This window comes from Gymnodraco acuticeps, unplaced genomic scaffold (genome assembly GCF_902827175.1).
Source record: "Gymnodraco acuticeps unplaced genomic scaffold, fGymAcu1.1, whole genome shotgun sequence".
NCBI lineage: Eukaryota > Metazoa > Chordata > Actinopteri > Perciformes > Bathydraconidae > Gymnodraco > Gymnodraco acuticeps.
Genome location: NW_022990236.1, coordinates 60122 through 76663, shown reverse-complemented (window position 1 = coordinate 76663; position 16542 = coordinate 60122). Strand labels below are relative to the sequence as shown.

Sequence of the window (16542 nt, the reverse complement as noted above, 5' to 3'; positions counted from 1 at the left end):
ATTTAATTAAGTCTTGGATTGCAGAGTATGATTGTCCTCTAGCAATTTTCAGACGATATATACGTGTGTAAAGTTTGTGAAGGCAGGAGGAAAAAAGCTTCCGCGATCACCGTCTTCTCTCCGTTTCTCCAAGCCCCGCCCCCTCCCTGAAAATAATGAGTGACAGGTTGATAGTGACCCGATAGAAACTTTATTATTCACTTAATCACTGAGATATAATGAAGCTAATTTAATCTCATACATTCATGGGATTCATGTAACAGTAAGACAGAGAATGTAAGTGTGCACCCACATGCACTATTTTAGTTGTTATATGCTGTTGTAAATACTCCTGTTGTCTGCTGTGTTCAGACTCAAGTCCTGTGTGTGATGCCACATTCAGGACATTCAGTGTCCTTTCTTTAACAGAAGACCGTTGCTAGAAGCTGCAGCTAGACTGCAGAAGCATTATGTTTTTGTTTTTGAGGATGGAACAACTTCACACACAGATATAGGGAGGCTAGGCCTATACAATTCATTTATTTTGGTTTATAAATGAATGTCAAGACATTTATGTTATTGATTTCTGAAGCACTTTCTAAATAATGAAAAGAGAGTTCATATGTATTTACTGCATGTATGCATTGATGAAAAATAAGCCATGTGCAGTAATATAGAAAATTGAGGATGCAACGCATTGGTATGAATCGTGATGCATCGGGATATCGAATTGAATCGAATCGTTGACAGGATAATCGTAATCGAATCGAGAGACCAGTGAAGATGCACAGCCCTAATGGCCAGTCCGCCCCTGGTTAAGATGCTCAGTGAGGATCAGAGTGATATCAGCCTGATGTCTGCAGCTCAGAGTCAACACAACTCTCTTCATCTCAGCACAGAAGTTACAGATGGAGAACTGACCTGAGAGTCTCCAGTCTGCAGTCTGGACTCTCCAGAAGATCTCTCAGCTTCACTCCTGAATCCTTCAGATTATTGTAACTCAGGTCCAGATGTCTCAGATGGAGGTTGGACTTCAGAGCAGAGATCAGAGCAGAACAGCTGATCTCTGACAAACTGCAGAGCTCCAGTCTGAACAAAGAGAACATGATGTAACTTTAGAAAACAATGTTCCTGTTTGAAATAACTCCAGGTTTAATAATCTGATCAGAGCTGAAGGAGTTCAGAAAGTGGAAACTCCAACAGGTTAAAAACTGTGAGACACAGAAAGAGGGAAAGAGCTCTCATTCACATTAAAGACAACGTGCAGCTACTTCAGTGTAAACTATTCAGTCAGTGTCAGCATCATGTAGATCCAGGAACACGTTGGAAACAGCAACAACTGAAAATACTTCTTGGTGGTTGATAGTTTCAACAGAAATATAAAACAATTCTACTCATGTATTTTCTTTATAATTCATTTTCTAAAAGCAGGATGAAGAATATAAGATGAATCTCAGGTGTTCAGAGGTTCAGAGTGAATCATGCAGTGTAGGGTTGTTCTTGATATTTTAATCTAAAGATCATCAGTGCTCTGCCAGTCAGTGAACTACACTTGGTGTAGTTTGTTGTTGTTTAGCCTTTCTGAGGCTAGTACATGGTCACATGTTGTTGTTGTTGTTTAGCCTTTCTGAGGCTAGTACATGGTCACATGTTGTTGTTGTTGTTGTTGTTATTAGTTATACATTAATGTCACATCCCTGCAGCAGAAACATCCTGACAGCTTAGTTTGTCTTCAAAGGAAAGATGTTTATAACATGAGTGCAGGGCTGAGGCTTTACAAGCATTCTAACTGAAGCAGAGCAGGACACCAACCATATGAACAAAGGGCTGAGCCTGTAGATCAAGGGTGGAGAACCTTTTTCCTCTCAAGGGCCATTTCAATGTTTTCAACATCCTCTGAGGGCCGTACAAATTATTGACCTCTGCTTAAAAATACTAAAATCACAGCATTGGCCTTTCTTTCATGCTGTGCAAAGAAAAAGCAACCTCTCAATCCAGATATCTCACCATGACTCGCGCACGCACGTGCACGGTGTGGCATGACCACCCAAACAGAAAGATATGGACACAAGATGTGTTTCAATGTGTTTACTTTCCTATCCATGTGAACATGATTTAGGTGGGGGGGGGGGCCTAACCTCCTCTAGGGGGGTTCTCCCCCGGGAAGATTTTCTTTTAAATATTGATGTTAAAAGCATCAATCTGGTGCACTTTGAAATCACAATTAGGAGATAATAATAATAATCCTTATATTTATTATAGCGCTTTATCAAAGACTCTCAAAGCGCTTTACAAATACACATTACACATACAGATCATACATGTAATGGTCAGATACTGTGGACAATACCCACAGGAGCAAATTCGGGTGAAGTGTCTTGCCCAAGGACACAACGGCCTGACGCAGTGGGGCGGGAGCGGGTTTCGAACTGGAGTTCCCCAACGCCCCCCTTGATCTGATGATCAAACGCACAGACCACTGCGCCACCCGTCCACAGATCTGTGTTGAGAGATCTATGGATACATCTCTCAACACCCAGATGAAACAGAACTGTAAGCATATTTATTTTTCTTTATGGATATTTTACAAATCACTCTCCTTTCAATCTGTATTGTTGTTTATTAATAATAACTTTTTTTTACTGTCATATAGTATTTTATACCTGTTTACTTTATTCTCTTATTTTTGTATAACTATAATGATCATATAAAGATGTGCCTTTACCTCACTGGTTGTAGAAAAAGCTTCTTATATTCGTTAGCATAGCTAGCTAACCAGATGCTAATAACAACACAGTTATTGACTGTATGATCAGTATGACAGATGAGCAGATGGGCTTTCAACTAAAGACACAGCCACGTAGAAACTGCGGCATGTGTACGGCTCCTTATGGGTACTGCAATTTGTGGAAGTGCCGGAGCGGAGCCGCGTTCTGGTGCTCTCCGTCAGAACTGCACCCTGTCAGACGAGACATACCACGTGATGACACATTAGGCTCGTGATGTGTTCGAGGACCCTGACCTTGGCCAGGAAAAACAGGCACTCACTTGTTTAATTTTTTTGCGGTCTAGATTTCTTTAATTTTTTCTTTTTTTATAAATTACCTCGAGGGCCGTAGCAAAGGTCTCGCGGGCCGTATACGGCCCGGGGGCCGGAGGTTCCCCACCCCTGCTTTAGAGGGTTAAGATGCTCAGTGAGGATCAGAGTGATATCAGCCTGATGTCTGCAGCTCAGAGTCAACACAACTCTCTTCATCTCAGCACAGAAGTTACAGATGGAGAACTGACCTGAGAGTCTCCAGTCTGCAGTCTGGACTCTCCAGAAGATCTCTCAGCTTCACTCCTGAATCCTTCAGATTATTGTAACTCAGGTCCAGATGTCTCAGGTGGAGGTTGGACTTCAGAGCTGAGATCAGAGCAGAACAGCTGATCTCTGACAACCTGCAGGTCCTCAGTCTGAATAAAGAAAACATGATGTAACTTTAGAAAACAATGTTCCTGCTTGAAATAACTCCAGGTTTAATAATCTGATCAGAGCTGAAGGAGTTCAGAAAGTGGAAACTCCAACAGGTTAAAAACTGTGAGACACAGAAAGAGGAAAAGAGCTCTCATTCACATTAAAGACAACGTGCAGCTACTTCAGTGTAAACTATTCAGTCAGTGTCAGCATCATGTAGATCCAGGAACACGTTGGAAACAGCGACAACTGAAAATACTTCTTGGTGGTTGATAGTTTTAACAGAAATATAAAACAATTCTACTCATGTATTTTTTTATAATTCATTTTCTAAAAGCAGGATGGAGAATATAAGATGAATCTCAGGTGTTCAGAGGTTCAGAGTGAATCATGCAGTGTAGGGTTGTTCTTGTTATTTTAATCCAAAGATCATCAGTGCTCTGCCAGTCAGTGAACTACACTTGTTGTAGTTTGTTGTTGTTTAGCCTTTCTGAAACTAGTACATGGTTACATGTTGTTATTATTATTTATACATTAATGTACCATCCCTGCAGCAGAAACATTTATTTTACATCATGGCGATCTGGAATGAAGAAACTGAAGACCAACTCAGTTGCCACGTAATTTGCTGCCACACTTCCTGCATGAGGTGACAATAGCTTCTTCAAGTATGTACCGGACAGGACCCTGGAAAATGAAACCTCAACAGACAGTTCACTCATTTGTAACAATGTCATCATTTGCCCGTCAGTGTTATGATGTTGAATATTAATATCATCTTGGGTTATAATTACTGATGCATGGAATGTGGTAGCAGCAGTACTTCAAGGCTGCCAGCCACAATGCTTACATCGTTTATTTCTGCATCAGAGAGCTGATGTTTGTACACATCACGTCTGAAACTCGACCAACAACCAATCACATGAATCTCCCACCCCTGACACACAAGCAGCGTTTTGATTGGCTAGAGCTTGTTCTGGCATACGATTCGATTGGCTGACGTTCTGCCGAGGCTTCAAAAGTTGCACATTGCTCAACTTTTTCAGCGAGCCACGCCAGCAAAGCTCTGCTTTGCTTCCCACAATGCAGTTTGGCGGAAAGTGACGTCACCCCATTCAAAGTGAATGGTGAAGCTTTCAACGCACGCCGCCGTGTGGACGGGCCGTTCCGGTTGCCTCTTTTGAATGACGATTACACATTTCCATCAGTTTGGTGTGTCAGGGCCTTTACACTCCTGCAGCGAGTAAACAGTCACATCTTATCTGGATAAGTGCTGCAAAGTGCAGAATACCGTTTTGATAAGGGATACATGTGTGTAGTCTTTAATATTAAACATGATCGCTGGTAGAGATAGCCACAGAACAGAAGTCGTGTCACAGTTTATCCTGGGCGGATCACAGCTCCACAGCTGAAGACTTCTCCACGCTGCTTTCAAACTGTGAGTAAACACTGTGTGCTTCACTTGGAGGCTGTCTGAAGGTGTACACAGGTCTCAGATGGACTTGGTATCACATTAGGAACGATATTCAGTAATAAGTCTGTCAACAATAACTGGTTTAAATGATTTATTCAAGCGTGCAATGTTTTGAACAGACATCCCAGTCACCTCGTGTGTCTTTTTCTAGTCCTCACTGTATGCGTCCGGATATCGGCATCGCAACCACAACCTCACACACTGGTACTGAAAGTGCATCAAAGTGTTCCTATGGAGCCAAATATACCAACAGATGAATGTAAACGACAGAAGAAGCGATCGAAATGTGTATTTCCTGGTTATTCGACAAAGGCTCCTCAAAGTACACGCCCCTGACACATTCCTACCGTTATAGAATATCACGAGTTCCCCGCGCTACCAGTTAAACGGTAACACCGTAACAGGCTGCCACTCTGCGCGGCGCCTTGGATGAGGGAGAAGTGGTTTGGAACATGATATGGCGTTAAATCACGGCAGCATTTAGCTGCATCTGAGCAGAGCAGCCAGCCTGCTCATCACAGAACTCACTGCTTGCCTTGCCGTGCTCAACAGGGGGCGGGCCAGCAGCTACAGAATCAGCCCTTCTCTAGCAGCTGAAATAGAGGGATATGAGGGATGTCTAAAATGTATAATCTGTTTGGTATTTTTGAGCACATCTTAGACATGTTTTTAATATATTTGTATATATCTGAGACCCATTATATCTGCCTAAAAATAACATGGTAGGAGATCTTTAATAATCTGATCAGAGCTGACGAAGTTCAGAAAGTGGAATCTCTAAACAGGTTAAAAACTGTAAGATACAGAAAGAGGAAAGAAAGAGCTCTGATTAATGTTAAACACAACGTATTTCTACTTCAATGACAAAGTAGTGAGCTGAACAGGGTTTTAATGTCAGAGATGATGTAGAAACAATCCACTGATAATCTGGAACTCTAACTTTGATCAGATGTTTAACAACTCCTTCATCTCCCTCACAGCTCATCAGTACTGACAGCATCTCCACTGACTCATGGAGCACAGGGTGAGTCTGTGGAAGCTCAACCTCTCTCCCTCACAGATCAGTATGAACTGCAGTCAGTGAACTGACCTCAGAGCCTCCAGTCTGCAGTTTGGACTCTTCAGTCCAGAACTCAGCAGCTCCACTCCTGAATCCTCCAGAGCGTTCCGACTCAGGTCCAGATCTCTCAGGTGGGAGGGGTTAGACTTCAGAGCTGAGGCCACGACTTCACAGTCAGTCTCTGAGAGTCTACAGTCAGTAAGTCTATAATAACACATATATTACAACATGTGTTAGTTTAAAAACAGAGGAAACATTTCATTAACTTACTGAATTTGATGGAACAACTTTTGTTATGTCATTTGATTTAATAATAGAGTTTTCTATATTTATTGTCAGCCTGTCAGACTTATTTTAAACTCTTAAGCATTGTGGTAAAAACAGATCTGATTTAATGTTGAAGAAACTGCAATGATATATTAATAACTTAATTCACTGATAACTGTAAACACTGCTGTATGGTGTGATCACATGCTGCTGTGAGGAAAAAGTCCTTAATTTGTTTGACAAGTCGCCTCCTTCACTCAAAGGAATATGAAGAGGAGAAAACTTTAAAATGTCACATTATTATAAATAAATAGAATAACTAGGATAATTTAATTTCACTCTCAAAGTATTTAAAACATCAAACATTTTAAAGTGTTTATTATAATAATGAAACTTCTGATCCAGATTAATTAATAAAGTTAATCACATCTGGACTTACTCGGCCTTCCTGCAGTTCCTCACAGCTGGAATCAGTCTCCGTCGTCCCTCATCTGATGTGTTGTACTTCCTCAGGTCCAACTCATCCAGAACCTCCTCTGACATCTGCAGCATGTAGGCCAGAGCAGAGCAGTGGATCTCAGAGAGTTCCTCTGATCTGTTCCCTGACTTCAGGAACTCTGTGATCTCCTGAGTTACTGAGTGGTCCTTCATCTCTGTCAGACAGTGGAAGATGTTGATGCTCCTCTCAGGAGAGATGTTATAACTGCTCATCTCCTTTAGGTTGCTGATGGCTCTCTGGATGGTTTCTGGTCTGTTGTCTGTGCGACCCAGCCGGCCTCTGAAGAGTCTCTCGATGATTGTTGGACGCTTGCCTGTGCGACCCAGCAGGCCTCCTAACAGTCTCTGGTTGGACTCCAGAGAGAGGCCGTGGAGGAAGCGGATAAACAGGTCCAGGTGGCCATTTTTACTTTGGAGGGATTTCTCCATGGCTCCCTCCAGGAAGACATCCAGGGATGGGTAATCCTGATCTCTGTTATACCTGTTGCTATAGTCTCCCTGCAGGAAGTCCTTCAGTACCGCTGTGTCTCTGTTGGTGTAACAGTGCAACATGTAGACTGCAGCCAGGAACTCCTGAATGCTCAGATGAACAAAGCAGTAGACTGTTTTCTGGAAGATCACACTCTCTCTTTTGAAGATCTCTGTACAAACTCCTGAGTGCACCAAGGCCTCGGTGACACCAAGACCACAGCGCTGCAGGTCTTCTTGGTAGAACATGATGTCTCCTTTCTCCAGATGTTCAAACGCCAGCCTCCCCAGCTTCAGAAGAAGCTCCCTGTCAGCCTCCGTCAGCTGCTGTGGACTCGTCTCATGTCCCTCTTCATACTTCTGCTTCTTCCTCTTGGTCTGGACCAGCAGGAAGTGTGCGTACATGTCAGTGAGGGTCTTGGGCAGCTGTCCTCTCTGGTCTGTAGTCAACATGTGGTCCAGAACTGCAGCAGTGATCCAGCAGAAGACTGGGATCAGACACATGATGTGGAGGCTCCTGGAGCTCTTGATGTGAGAGATGATTCTGCTGGACAGGTCTTCATCACTCCATCTCCTCCTGAAGTACTCCTCCTTCTGGGCGTCAGTGAAGCCTCGTACTTCTGTCACCCTGTCCACACACTCAGGAGGGATCTGATTGGCCGCTGCAGGTCTGGAAGTTATCCAGACGAGAGCCGAGGAAAGCAGCTTCCCCCTGATGAGGTTTGTCAGCAGCACGTTGACTGAGGACTGCTGTGAGACATCAGACACAACCTCATTGTTTGTGAAGTCCAGAGAAAGTCTGCTTTCATCCAGGCCGTCAAAGATGAACAGCACTTTGCAGACAGCCAGCTGCTCTGCTGTGACCTTCTGTAAGGTGGGATGGAAAACATGGAGCAGCCTGAGAAGACTGTACTGCTCACCTTTGATCAGGTTCAGCTCCCTGAAGGAGAGCGGGATCACCAGACTGACATCTTGGTTTCCCAAACCCTCGGCCCAGTCCAGAGTGAACTTCTGCACTGAGAAGCTTTTTCCAACTCCAGCGACTCCGTTGGTCAGGACCGCTCTGATGGGAGTCTGTTGGTCAGGTGAGGCTTGAAAGATGTCCTGGCACTTGATTGGAGTGTCATGGAGGGGCTTCTTCTTGGAAGCTGTCTCCAGCTGCCTCACCTCATGCTGGGTATTAACCTCTTCACTCTGGCCTTGTGTGATGTAGAGCTCAGTGAAGATCCTGTTGAGGAGGGTTTCACTTTCATCAGTTCCTTCAGTCACACGTTCACATCTCCTCCTCAGACTGAGCCTATGTTCATCTAGAACCTCCTGCAGACCACGTTCTGCTGGAAGGAAACATGAGAGAATCAGGACAATGCTTTTGAGAATCTGATGATGAAAATAAAATAAAAAAACAGTCAGGGTTTTAAATGTCATGATTTTTTTTTTTCAAAATATTTTTATTCACATGGAAAAAAAGTGAAACAGTGCATTACAGCAATTAAGGCATTTTCATGTTTTCCCCCAAAAAGAACCCTTACTCACTTTCCCTTAACGTATCACTCAGCCACATTTTAAAAGAGGGAGGTAAGGAGATTTCCACAAAAGAAGGATTTTCCTACGAGCAATCAAGGCGGTAAAGGCAATGACATTGGTTTGAGTGTTTGTAATGTTGATTTCATCTGGGGGCCGACCGAAAAATAGCTACATGAGGGGATGGAGAGGTTTTTAGACCTACAATTTCAGAAATACATTCGAAGAAAGATTGCCAGAAGCTAGATAATTTAGGGCACGACCAGAACATGTGAGTCAGGTCGCAGGGGGCCTGGGAGCATCTATCACACCTGTCATCTAATCTATCTGGATAAATCCTGGAGAGCTTAGCCTTGCTATAATGTAGTCTAAGGATAATCTGTATTAGGCTGAGTCTAGCGCAACTGGAGGATGAGCTAACAGCTCTCAGGGCCTCCTTCCAAAAGTCATCAGATATGGTTGAATATCAACACTAGGGTTGCAAAGGGGCGGAAAGTTTCCGGTAAATATCTGGAAAGTTTCCATGGGAAGTTAAGCTGGGGAATTTTGGAAATATTCAATGCAAAATTAAACAAAAAAACATGACATTTCAACAGATTTAAAAAATAAATAAAAATGTTAACCCACATCCCATCCAAAAATCCCCACAAAGTCCCATTCAAAATGTTAAATGGAAAGAGCCCTTCTCCCTCCAAAAAGTCCCATTAAACATGCAAATCTTCCTTCAAGCAATCCTCTGCATTTTTGCTAAAGCCTTTCAGTCAACGGGCTCTTCCTGGGCCTCATCAACATCACACTCTGAGTCTTCCTCTGCAGTGCCACTGTCTAGCCTGGTTGAGGATGGCTCTGTGTCCAGCTCAGATACCTCATTCACACCAACGGTGTTTCAGGGCCGGTTCGGAGCTGGAGCTTGAAAAGCACCGGGTTTTCTTCTTCACACCGCAGCGGAGCAGCCTGTTAGCTCCGGAATCCGGTTCGTTTCAAGCACCAAAAAATTGTCCGGCCAGAGCAAAAGCACCGCATACGTCACGCTTACGTTGAGGCGGGGGGCAGAGACAGATAAACTCCTGAACAACAACAAAAAGCCCGCGTTTTATTGAGTTTGTACACAACGATGGAGAAACTTAACAAGAGTTTCAGTGTTTCTGCCATAGACTGTATATATAAAGGTTTCTGCTCATGGTAAAGCAACGTGTCTGCGTGTTAAGGTGGAACCTGAGCATTCACGTTGATCACCTCTCATTATAACTCATTATAAATCTATAAAACTATAAATATTAAACTTTACTTCATGTGTTCATTTGAGAACAGCTGTTACATACCTGGGTGAAGGTTACTGTTCATTTAAATGAAAGATACAACGTTACTCCATACTCATGGTTCAGTCCACCTTAAGAAATAAGACCGACCTCGGAAGCAGTTGTGTTTTAAAAAAACCTTTATTGACACAAGTACACTTTTTTATAAGAATATAACTAAACCACAGAAATGACTCCGGAAAAGCTGCAGATAGAGCCATAAGAAATTAATGCACCTGATTTCATCCGCGCGGTTTGGCTTTATGAAGTAGGCACGTAAACGGTTACGTCATGACGCAAACGATGACGCAACGACGCATTACCAGTCGGACTCTGGGCGGTGTGAAAAGAGCCAGAGCTAAACCGAAGAACTGGTTCTGAACCTGAAAAGCACGGAGCTTGAACTGGAGTTGCGTTGGTGTGAATGTGGTAAGAGAGCATTAGGATTGCCCGGATGCCAACCAGTGTTTCCACCCTCACATTTGTGAGCCTGTTGGGAACCTTTGTGTGGTCTCAATAGCCATGCAGTAAGCCGTGTGCTATGCCATGGATTTTCAAGTGTACTTGAATGGCATCGGTTTGTTTTAGTCAAGATTATGCTAAAATATACTTTCCCCAACTATGTTTAAGTTCCCTATGAAGATCCAACCTTCAATTTGGAAAATTCCCGGTTTATTCCCATAAATTTCCGTTTATTCCCGTGGAAAGTTTCCATCTTTGAAAATTCCCGGAATTTTGCAACCCTAATCAACACACACATTTGCTACATTGGGAAATGCATCGATGACGTGGTACTGAAGTTTACTGTACAAACATTCCCGAATCAAAAGCCCTGGATAAACAGCGAGGTGCGTACTGAAGTAACCTGTGTTCCTAGTATCCAGATATGAGTTTGCTTAAACATATGTGTGTACTTAATTACTTTGTATTAAATAATAGCAGTCTGTATAACAAGAAGCAGGAAATATGAGAAGTGAAACATTTGTATTAAGAGTAGTGGAGATGTGAGAGATGAGATATCCTTATTTGGACACAGCATGTCAAACATCTGGTGGGCTGCATGGTGTGCATGGTGAAATGAGTGTGCGTTAAACATGCTGTAAAGGTCTACTATTTCTCACATTGCTGTAGGATTGCTTGGGAGCAGAGGTAATGTTTTCCTCGTTATTATTGATATTAAAGTAACGTACATATATTACTTGTATTAGTCAACGATAAACAACTATATCTTAGACATATCTTAAAAATGCCAAGGGTGTGTGGAGCTGTGTGTATTGAACTGATGGGGGAGGGGGCCGGAGAGAGGGAAGTCTATGCAGAAAATGTGTGTGCGTGTGCAGGCTGCAAGAATGCGAGACAACGAACACCAGATGTGTTTGTTTTGCCTCAAACGTAAGAGACTCTTGTTTCCGGGTCGCCTCGGCTGGCTCGCACTGATTCGTTGCGACCAGCCATCGTTTTTGTATCGCCCAATGGATGACCTATATGGGAGGAGCATCCGCACACAACTCCTCCCTTTCTAACTACATGAAGCCCTGTTGTGTCCTTGTGTCCGGTCTCTTTTCCTCCTGCTGCCAAGATAGTAAGATCTCCCAGCACTGGGAACAGAGCAGGGGTACCCCTTTAAAGTGTACTGGGGACAGAGCAGGGGTGCTCCTTTAAAGTGTACTGGGGACAGAGCAGGGGTGCCCCTTTAAAGTGTACTGGGGACAGAGCAGGGGTGCCCCTTTAAAGTGTACTGGGGACAGAGCAGGGGTGCCCCTTTAAAGTGTACTGGGAACAGAGCAGGGGTGCCCCTTTAAAGTGTACTGGGGACAGAGCAGGGGTACCCCTTTAAAGTCTACTGGGGACAGAGCAGGGGTGCCCCTTTAAAGTGTACTGGGGACAGAGCAGGGATGCCCCTTTAAAGTGTACTGGGGACAGAGCAGGGGTACCCCTTTAAAGTCTACTGGGGACAGAGCAGGGGTGCCCCTTCAAAGTGTACTGGGGACAGAGCAGGGGTACCCCTTTAAAGTGTACTGGGGACAGAGCAGGGGTGCCCCTTTAAAGTGTATTGTTGTTGTTTACCATTAAAACAGATTATTGTTTAATCTGTAGGATTGCTTGGGAGCAGAGGTAATGTTTTCCTCGTTATTATTGATATTAAAGTAACGTACATGTATTACTTGTATTAGTCAACGATAAACAACTATATCTTAGACATATCTTAAAAATGCCAAGGGTGTGTGGAGCTGTGTGTATTGAACTGATGGGGGAGGGGGCCGGAGAGAGGGAAGTCTATGCAGAAAATGTGTGTGTGTGTGTGCAGGCTGCAAGAATGCGAGACAACGAACACCAGATGTGTTTGTTTTGTCTCAAACGTAAGAGACTCTTGCTTCCGGGTCGCCTCGGCTGGCTCGCGCTGATTCGTTGCGACCGGCCATCGTTTTTGTATCGCCCAATGGATGACCTATATGGGAGGAGCATCCTACACAACCCCTCCCTTTCTAACTACATGAAGCCCTGTTGTGTCCTTGTGTCCGGTCTCTTTTCCTCCTGCTGCCAAGATAGTAAGATCTCCCAGCACTGGGAACAGAGCAGGGGTACCCCTTTAAAGTGTACTGGGGACAGAGCAGGGGTGCCCCTTTAAAGTGTACTGGGGACAGAGCAGGGGTACCCCTTTAAAGTGTACTGGGGACAGAGCAGGGGTGCCCCTTTAAAGTGTACTGGGGACAGAGCAGGGGTACCCCTTTAAAGTGTACTGGGGACAGAGCAGGGGTGCCCCTTTAAAGTGTACTGGGGACAGAGCAGGGGTGCCCCTTTAAAGTGTACTGGGGACAGAGCAGGGGTGCCCCTTTAAAGTGTACTGGGGACAGAGCAGGGGTGCCCCTTTAAAGTGTACTGGGGACAGAGCAGGGGTGCCCCTTTAAAGTGTACTGGGGACATAGCAGGGGTGCCCCTTTAAAGTGTATTGTTGTTGTTTACCATTAAAACAGATTATTGTTTAATCTTTATCCTGGTGCTTTGAATTCCTTCTTTTATAATTTGACCAGCTCATCAAAGGACGCGTGGAGCCGAGGTGGGTTTCAGACCACTCATTGCTCCAACAGTACCAAGCTGAAAGCGCGCACTATCGCGTTTAGAGGTGGAGATTCAGATGAGTTCAGGAAATCAAGGTATGAACTCCGGAGAGCAATCAGCAGTGCAAAGAGACAATACAGAGACAAAATGGAGTCTGACTTCAAAGGCTGTAACACCCGGAACTTGTGGGCGGGACTAAGAACAATGACAGACTACAAAGGAGCAGCAGGGGGTGTTAAGGGAGTGTCTGCGTGCGCATCTCTCCCAGATGAGCTGAACAGCTTTTGTGCTCAATTCGAGAGCAGTCAGGCTGTGGAGGCACAGAAGGACCGGGAGCCCTGCCATTTTGTTTTAAAAAGGGCGGATGTGTGTAAATCCTTTAAAAGGGTTAATCCACACAGGCTCCTGGACCTGATGGCATCCCTGGCCGTGTTCTCAGGGTGTGTGCAGTTCAGCTGGCAGAGGTGTTCAACAGGTCCCTGCTGCAGTCTGTAGTCCCCACATGCTTCAAACACTCCACCATCGTTCCTGTCCCAAAAAGACAATAATCACCAGCCTCAACAACTACCGCCCAGTAGCACTCCATCATAATGAAGTGCTTTGAGCGGTTAGTCAAACCCTTCTTCACCTCCTCCCTCCTTGACTCTCTGGACCCCCTGCAGTTTGCCTACAGAGCAAACAGGTCCACAGATGACGTCATAGCCCTCACCATCCACACTGCCCTCTCACACCTGGACCAGAGGAACACTTGTGAGAATGCTGTTCATTGATTACAGTTCAGCTTTCAACACCATTGTGCCCTCCAAGCTGGCCATCAAGCTCAGAGACCTCGGGCTCAACAGCGCCCTCTGTGACTGGATCCTGAACTTCCTGACCTTCCTGACGGGCAGACCCCAGGCAGTGCGGGTGGGAAACATCACATCCTCCACCCTGATCCTCAACACCGGAGCCCCTCAAGGCTGCGTGCTCAGCCCTCTGCTCTACTCCCTGTTCACTCACAACTGTGTGGCCACACACAGCTCCAACACCATCGTGAAGTTTGCTGACGACACGACCGTTATCGGCCAACTGCACAGCACATCACCAGGAAGGAGCTGCCATCAATGGAGGACCTTTACTCCCAGCGGCTCAGGAAGAAAGCCCTCAGGATTATCAAAGACCCCCATCACCCCAGCCACAAACTGTTCTGTCTGCTGCCGTCTGGCAGGCGGTACCGCAGCATCCGGACTAAAACCACCAGACTCTGGGTCAGTTTCATCCCACAGGCCATAAGACTGTTAACCACCTGAACTTTCAAACAACATCCATAACATTAAGCTGGTTGCTAATTATTTATCTAATATATCATATTCCAATGACTTGTATGTAGACTCTAATTGAACTATTTCACTTTTTTTACATTTTTCTTTTTGTATTTACTTTTTTTCTGTTTTTCTGTTTTATTGTGTTGCTCTGTTGGAGGAGCCTGTGACCTATGATTGTCATCGTCATAACTACACTGTAGCTATGTTCGTATGACAAATAAAAGCCTTGAACCTTGAACCTTGAATGTGTTCGGCTTCTTACTTTGTAGAATGTTGCATCTTTCTCGACACTGAGGACAGCAGGAGTCTCCTGATGGAGGTCTCTGCTCCCAGTATGAGGTGATGCACTGTCTGCAGAACCAGTGTCCACAGCTGGTAGAGACTGGATCCTTCAGGACGTCCTGACACAGAGCACAGCTAGACAGCTGCTCCTCCACAGGAACAGGACTCTTCCTCTTCCCTCTGTGGAGATGAACACATCCTTTATAGCACTTTACATTAGTGGAGCTGATTCTCTCAGGTAGATAATGGTTAGTTATTCATATAATCAGGGAACCACACAACTTTGTGTCTGGGTTCATAACATCAGCTGCATTAATCTGGTACACTTTAGCACTATGAACCCAATTTACATATAATTTGCTGTGAATTAATGTCTTTAAAGATATGGAAAGGATGCCGAAATAACAATGTAATGATAGTGATTTGTTAAAAGCCTGAGTTAATGCTTTGTCAGGTCTGTCTGCAACACAACAAGCAAAACACTTTAAATGTTAGTTTTCTGAATGGAGATCGATTAAAGCTAGGCTAACGTTGTAGCTGCTGTGTCTAAATGACATCCAGTCATAAGAACAGCAGCTATTATATTGTTAGCACCACAGACAGTCTCTGGTTTATATACAGGTACATGAAGAACCCTGATTTAACATGAGGTGCTGTAGAGCTCTGGGTGCTGATGTTCCCTCTTCTGATTCATCTCAGCATGTCAGTGACCACAGGAGCAGAAGCTCAACACTGACAGGTTTTTGTAACAGAGCGTCACAAACTTCACTCTCAAGTTGCAACTTTACAAGTTGTGTGAATACACGGGGGGATATACATTTCACATCTTCTTTTGATTTGTGTTGCCAGGCACATTTATGCGCATTGACCCTACAGTTTATCGCACCTCACAAAATAAATCGTCTAATGATAAATACAACCAGCTCACCTGGTTATTACTATCATTATACTATATCTACAGAGTGTCTGTACTCTACTGCCCTCATGTAATTATAAAAGAACCGTTTAGATGATCAGATAATATAAAAACGGAATCCTCTTCAGGTCACAGTAGAAACAGACTCTTACTTTGTGTCTGAGGGTCCGGGTTCATCTCTGAAGTCTGGAGGTTCCTCTTCAGACTGCTCACTCCCGCACAGACCGCTGGGGAATTGAGAGTATGTGTCCTCTTCCTCAACTTTGAAATCACTCATCTTCTCTAGTCTGAGAGAAAAACCAGTAACACTACACACACACACACACACACACACACACACACACACACACACACACACACACACACACACACACACACACACACACACACACACACACACACACACACACACACACACACACACACACACACACACACACACACACACACACACACACACACACACACACACACACACACACACACACACACACACACACACACACACACACACACACACACATTATAATAATAACATGATGTCAATCTAAACCATCATAATGATAAACTTGGTATCAATACATCAACTCAGTCAGACTTCAGACAGGCTGCTCTCCATGTGACAAACCTCTCCTGTGACAAAATGGCATCCAATGTAATAAAAAAAGTCAATCAAAGAACTAGATTCCTATACCGGATCTCCTCTCTGGTAAACAAAAACACCCTGAAAACTCTAGCAGGAGCACTCATTCAAGGGTCTATGACTGCTTGCACGTCATGGTACCATAGCACCTCCAAGGCGCTAAAAATAAAACTTCAAACATCGCAAAATAAACTGGTCAGACTACTTCTTGACCTTTCATCTAGAACCCACCTCACCTCTGCCCACTTTGACAACCTAGGATGGCTTAGAGTAGACGACAGAGTACAGCTACTTGCAATGGGCCTGGTCTACAAG

At 44.3% G+C, this 16542-nt stretch overlaps 1 protein-coding gene across 2 annotated transcripts in view; it reads right to left on the bottom strand.

Moving 5' to 3' along the window:
* LOC117548248 (protein NLRC3-like) overlaps positions 1-15892 on the bottom strand; it is a 33848-nt gene extending 17956 nt beyond the window's left edge. The window contains exons 1-6 of one of the 2 annotated variants that reach the window (XM_034219398.1): positions 15737-15892; positions 14649-14848; positions 6677-8537; positions 6001-6174; positions 3268-3435; positions 901-1068 (exon numbers count right to left, since the gene is read on the bottom strand). In XM_034219398.1, coding sequence (XP_034075289.1) covers positions 901-1068; positions 3268-3435; positions 6001-6174; positions 6677-8537; positions 14649-14848; positions 15737-15861 — 2696 coding nt within the window. In that variant the 5' untranslated portion in view covers positions 15862-15892. The remainder of the gene's footprint in view (positions 1-900; positions 1069-3267; positions 3436-6000; positions 6175-6676; positions 8538-14648; positions 14849-15736) is intronic. The other variant, XM_034219399.1, reaches the window with a different exon arrangement.
* Positions 15893-16542: the final 650 nt, after the last annotated feature.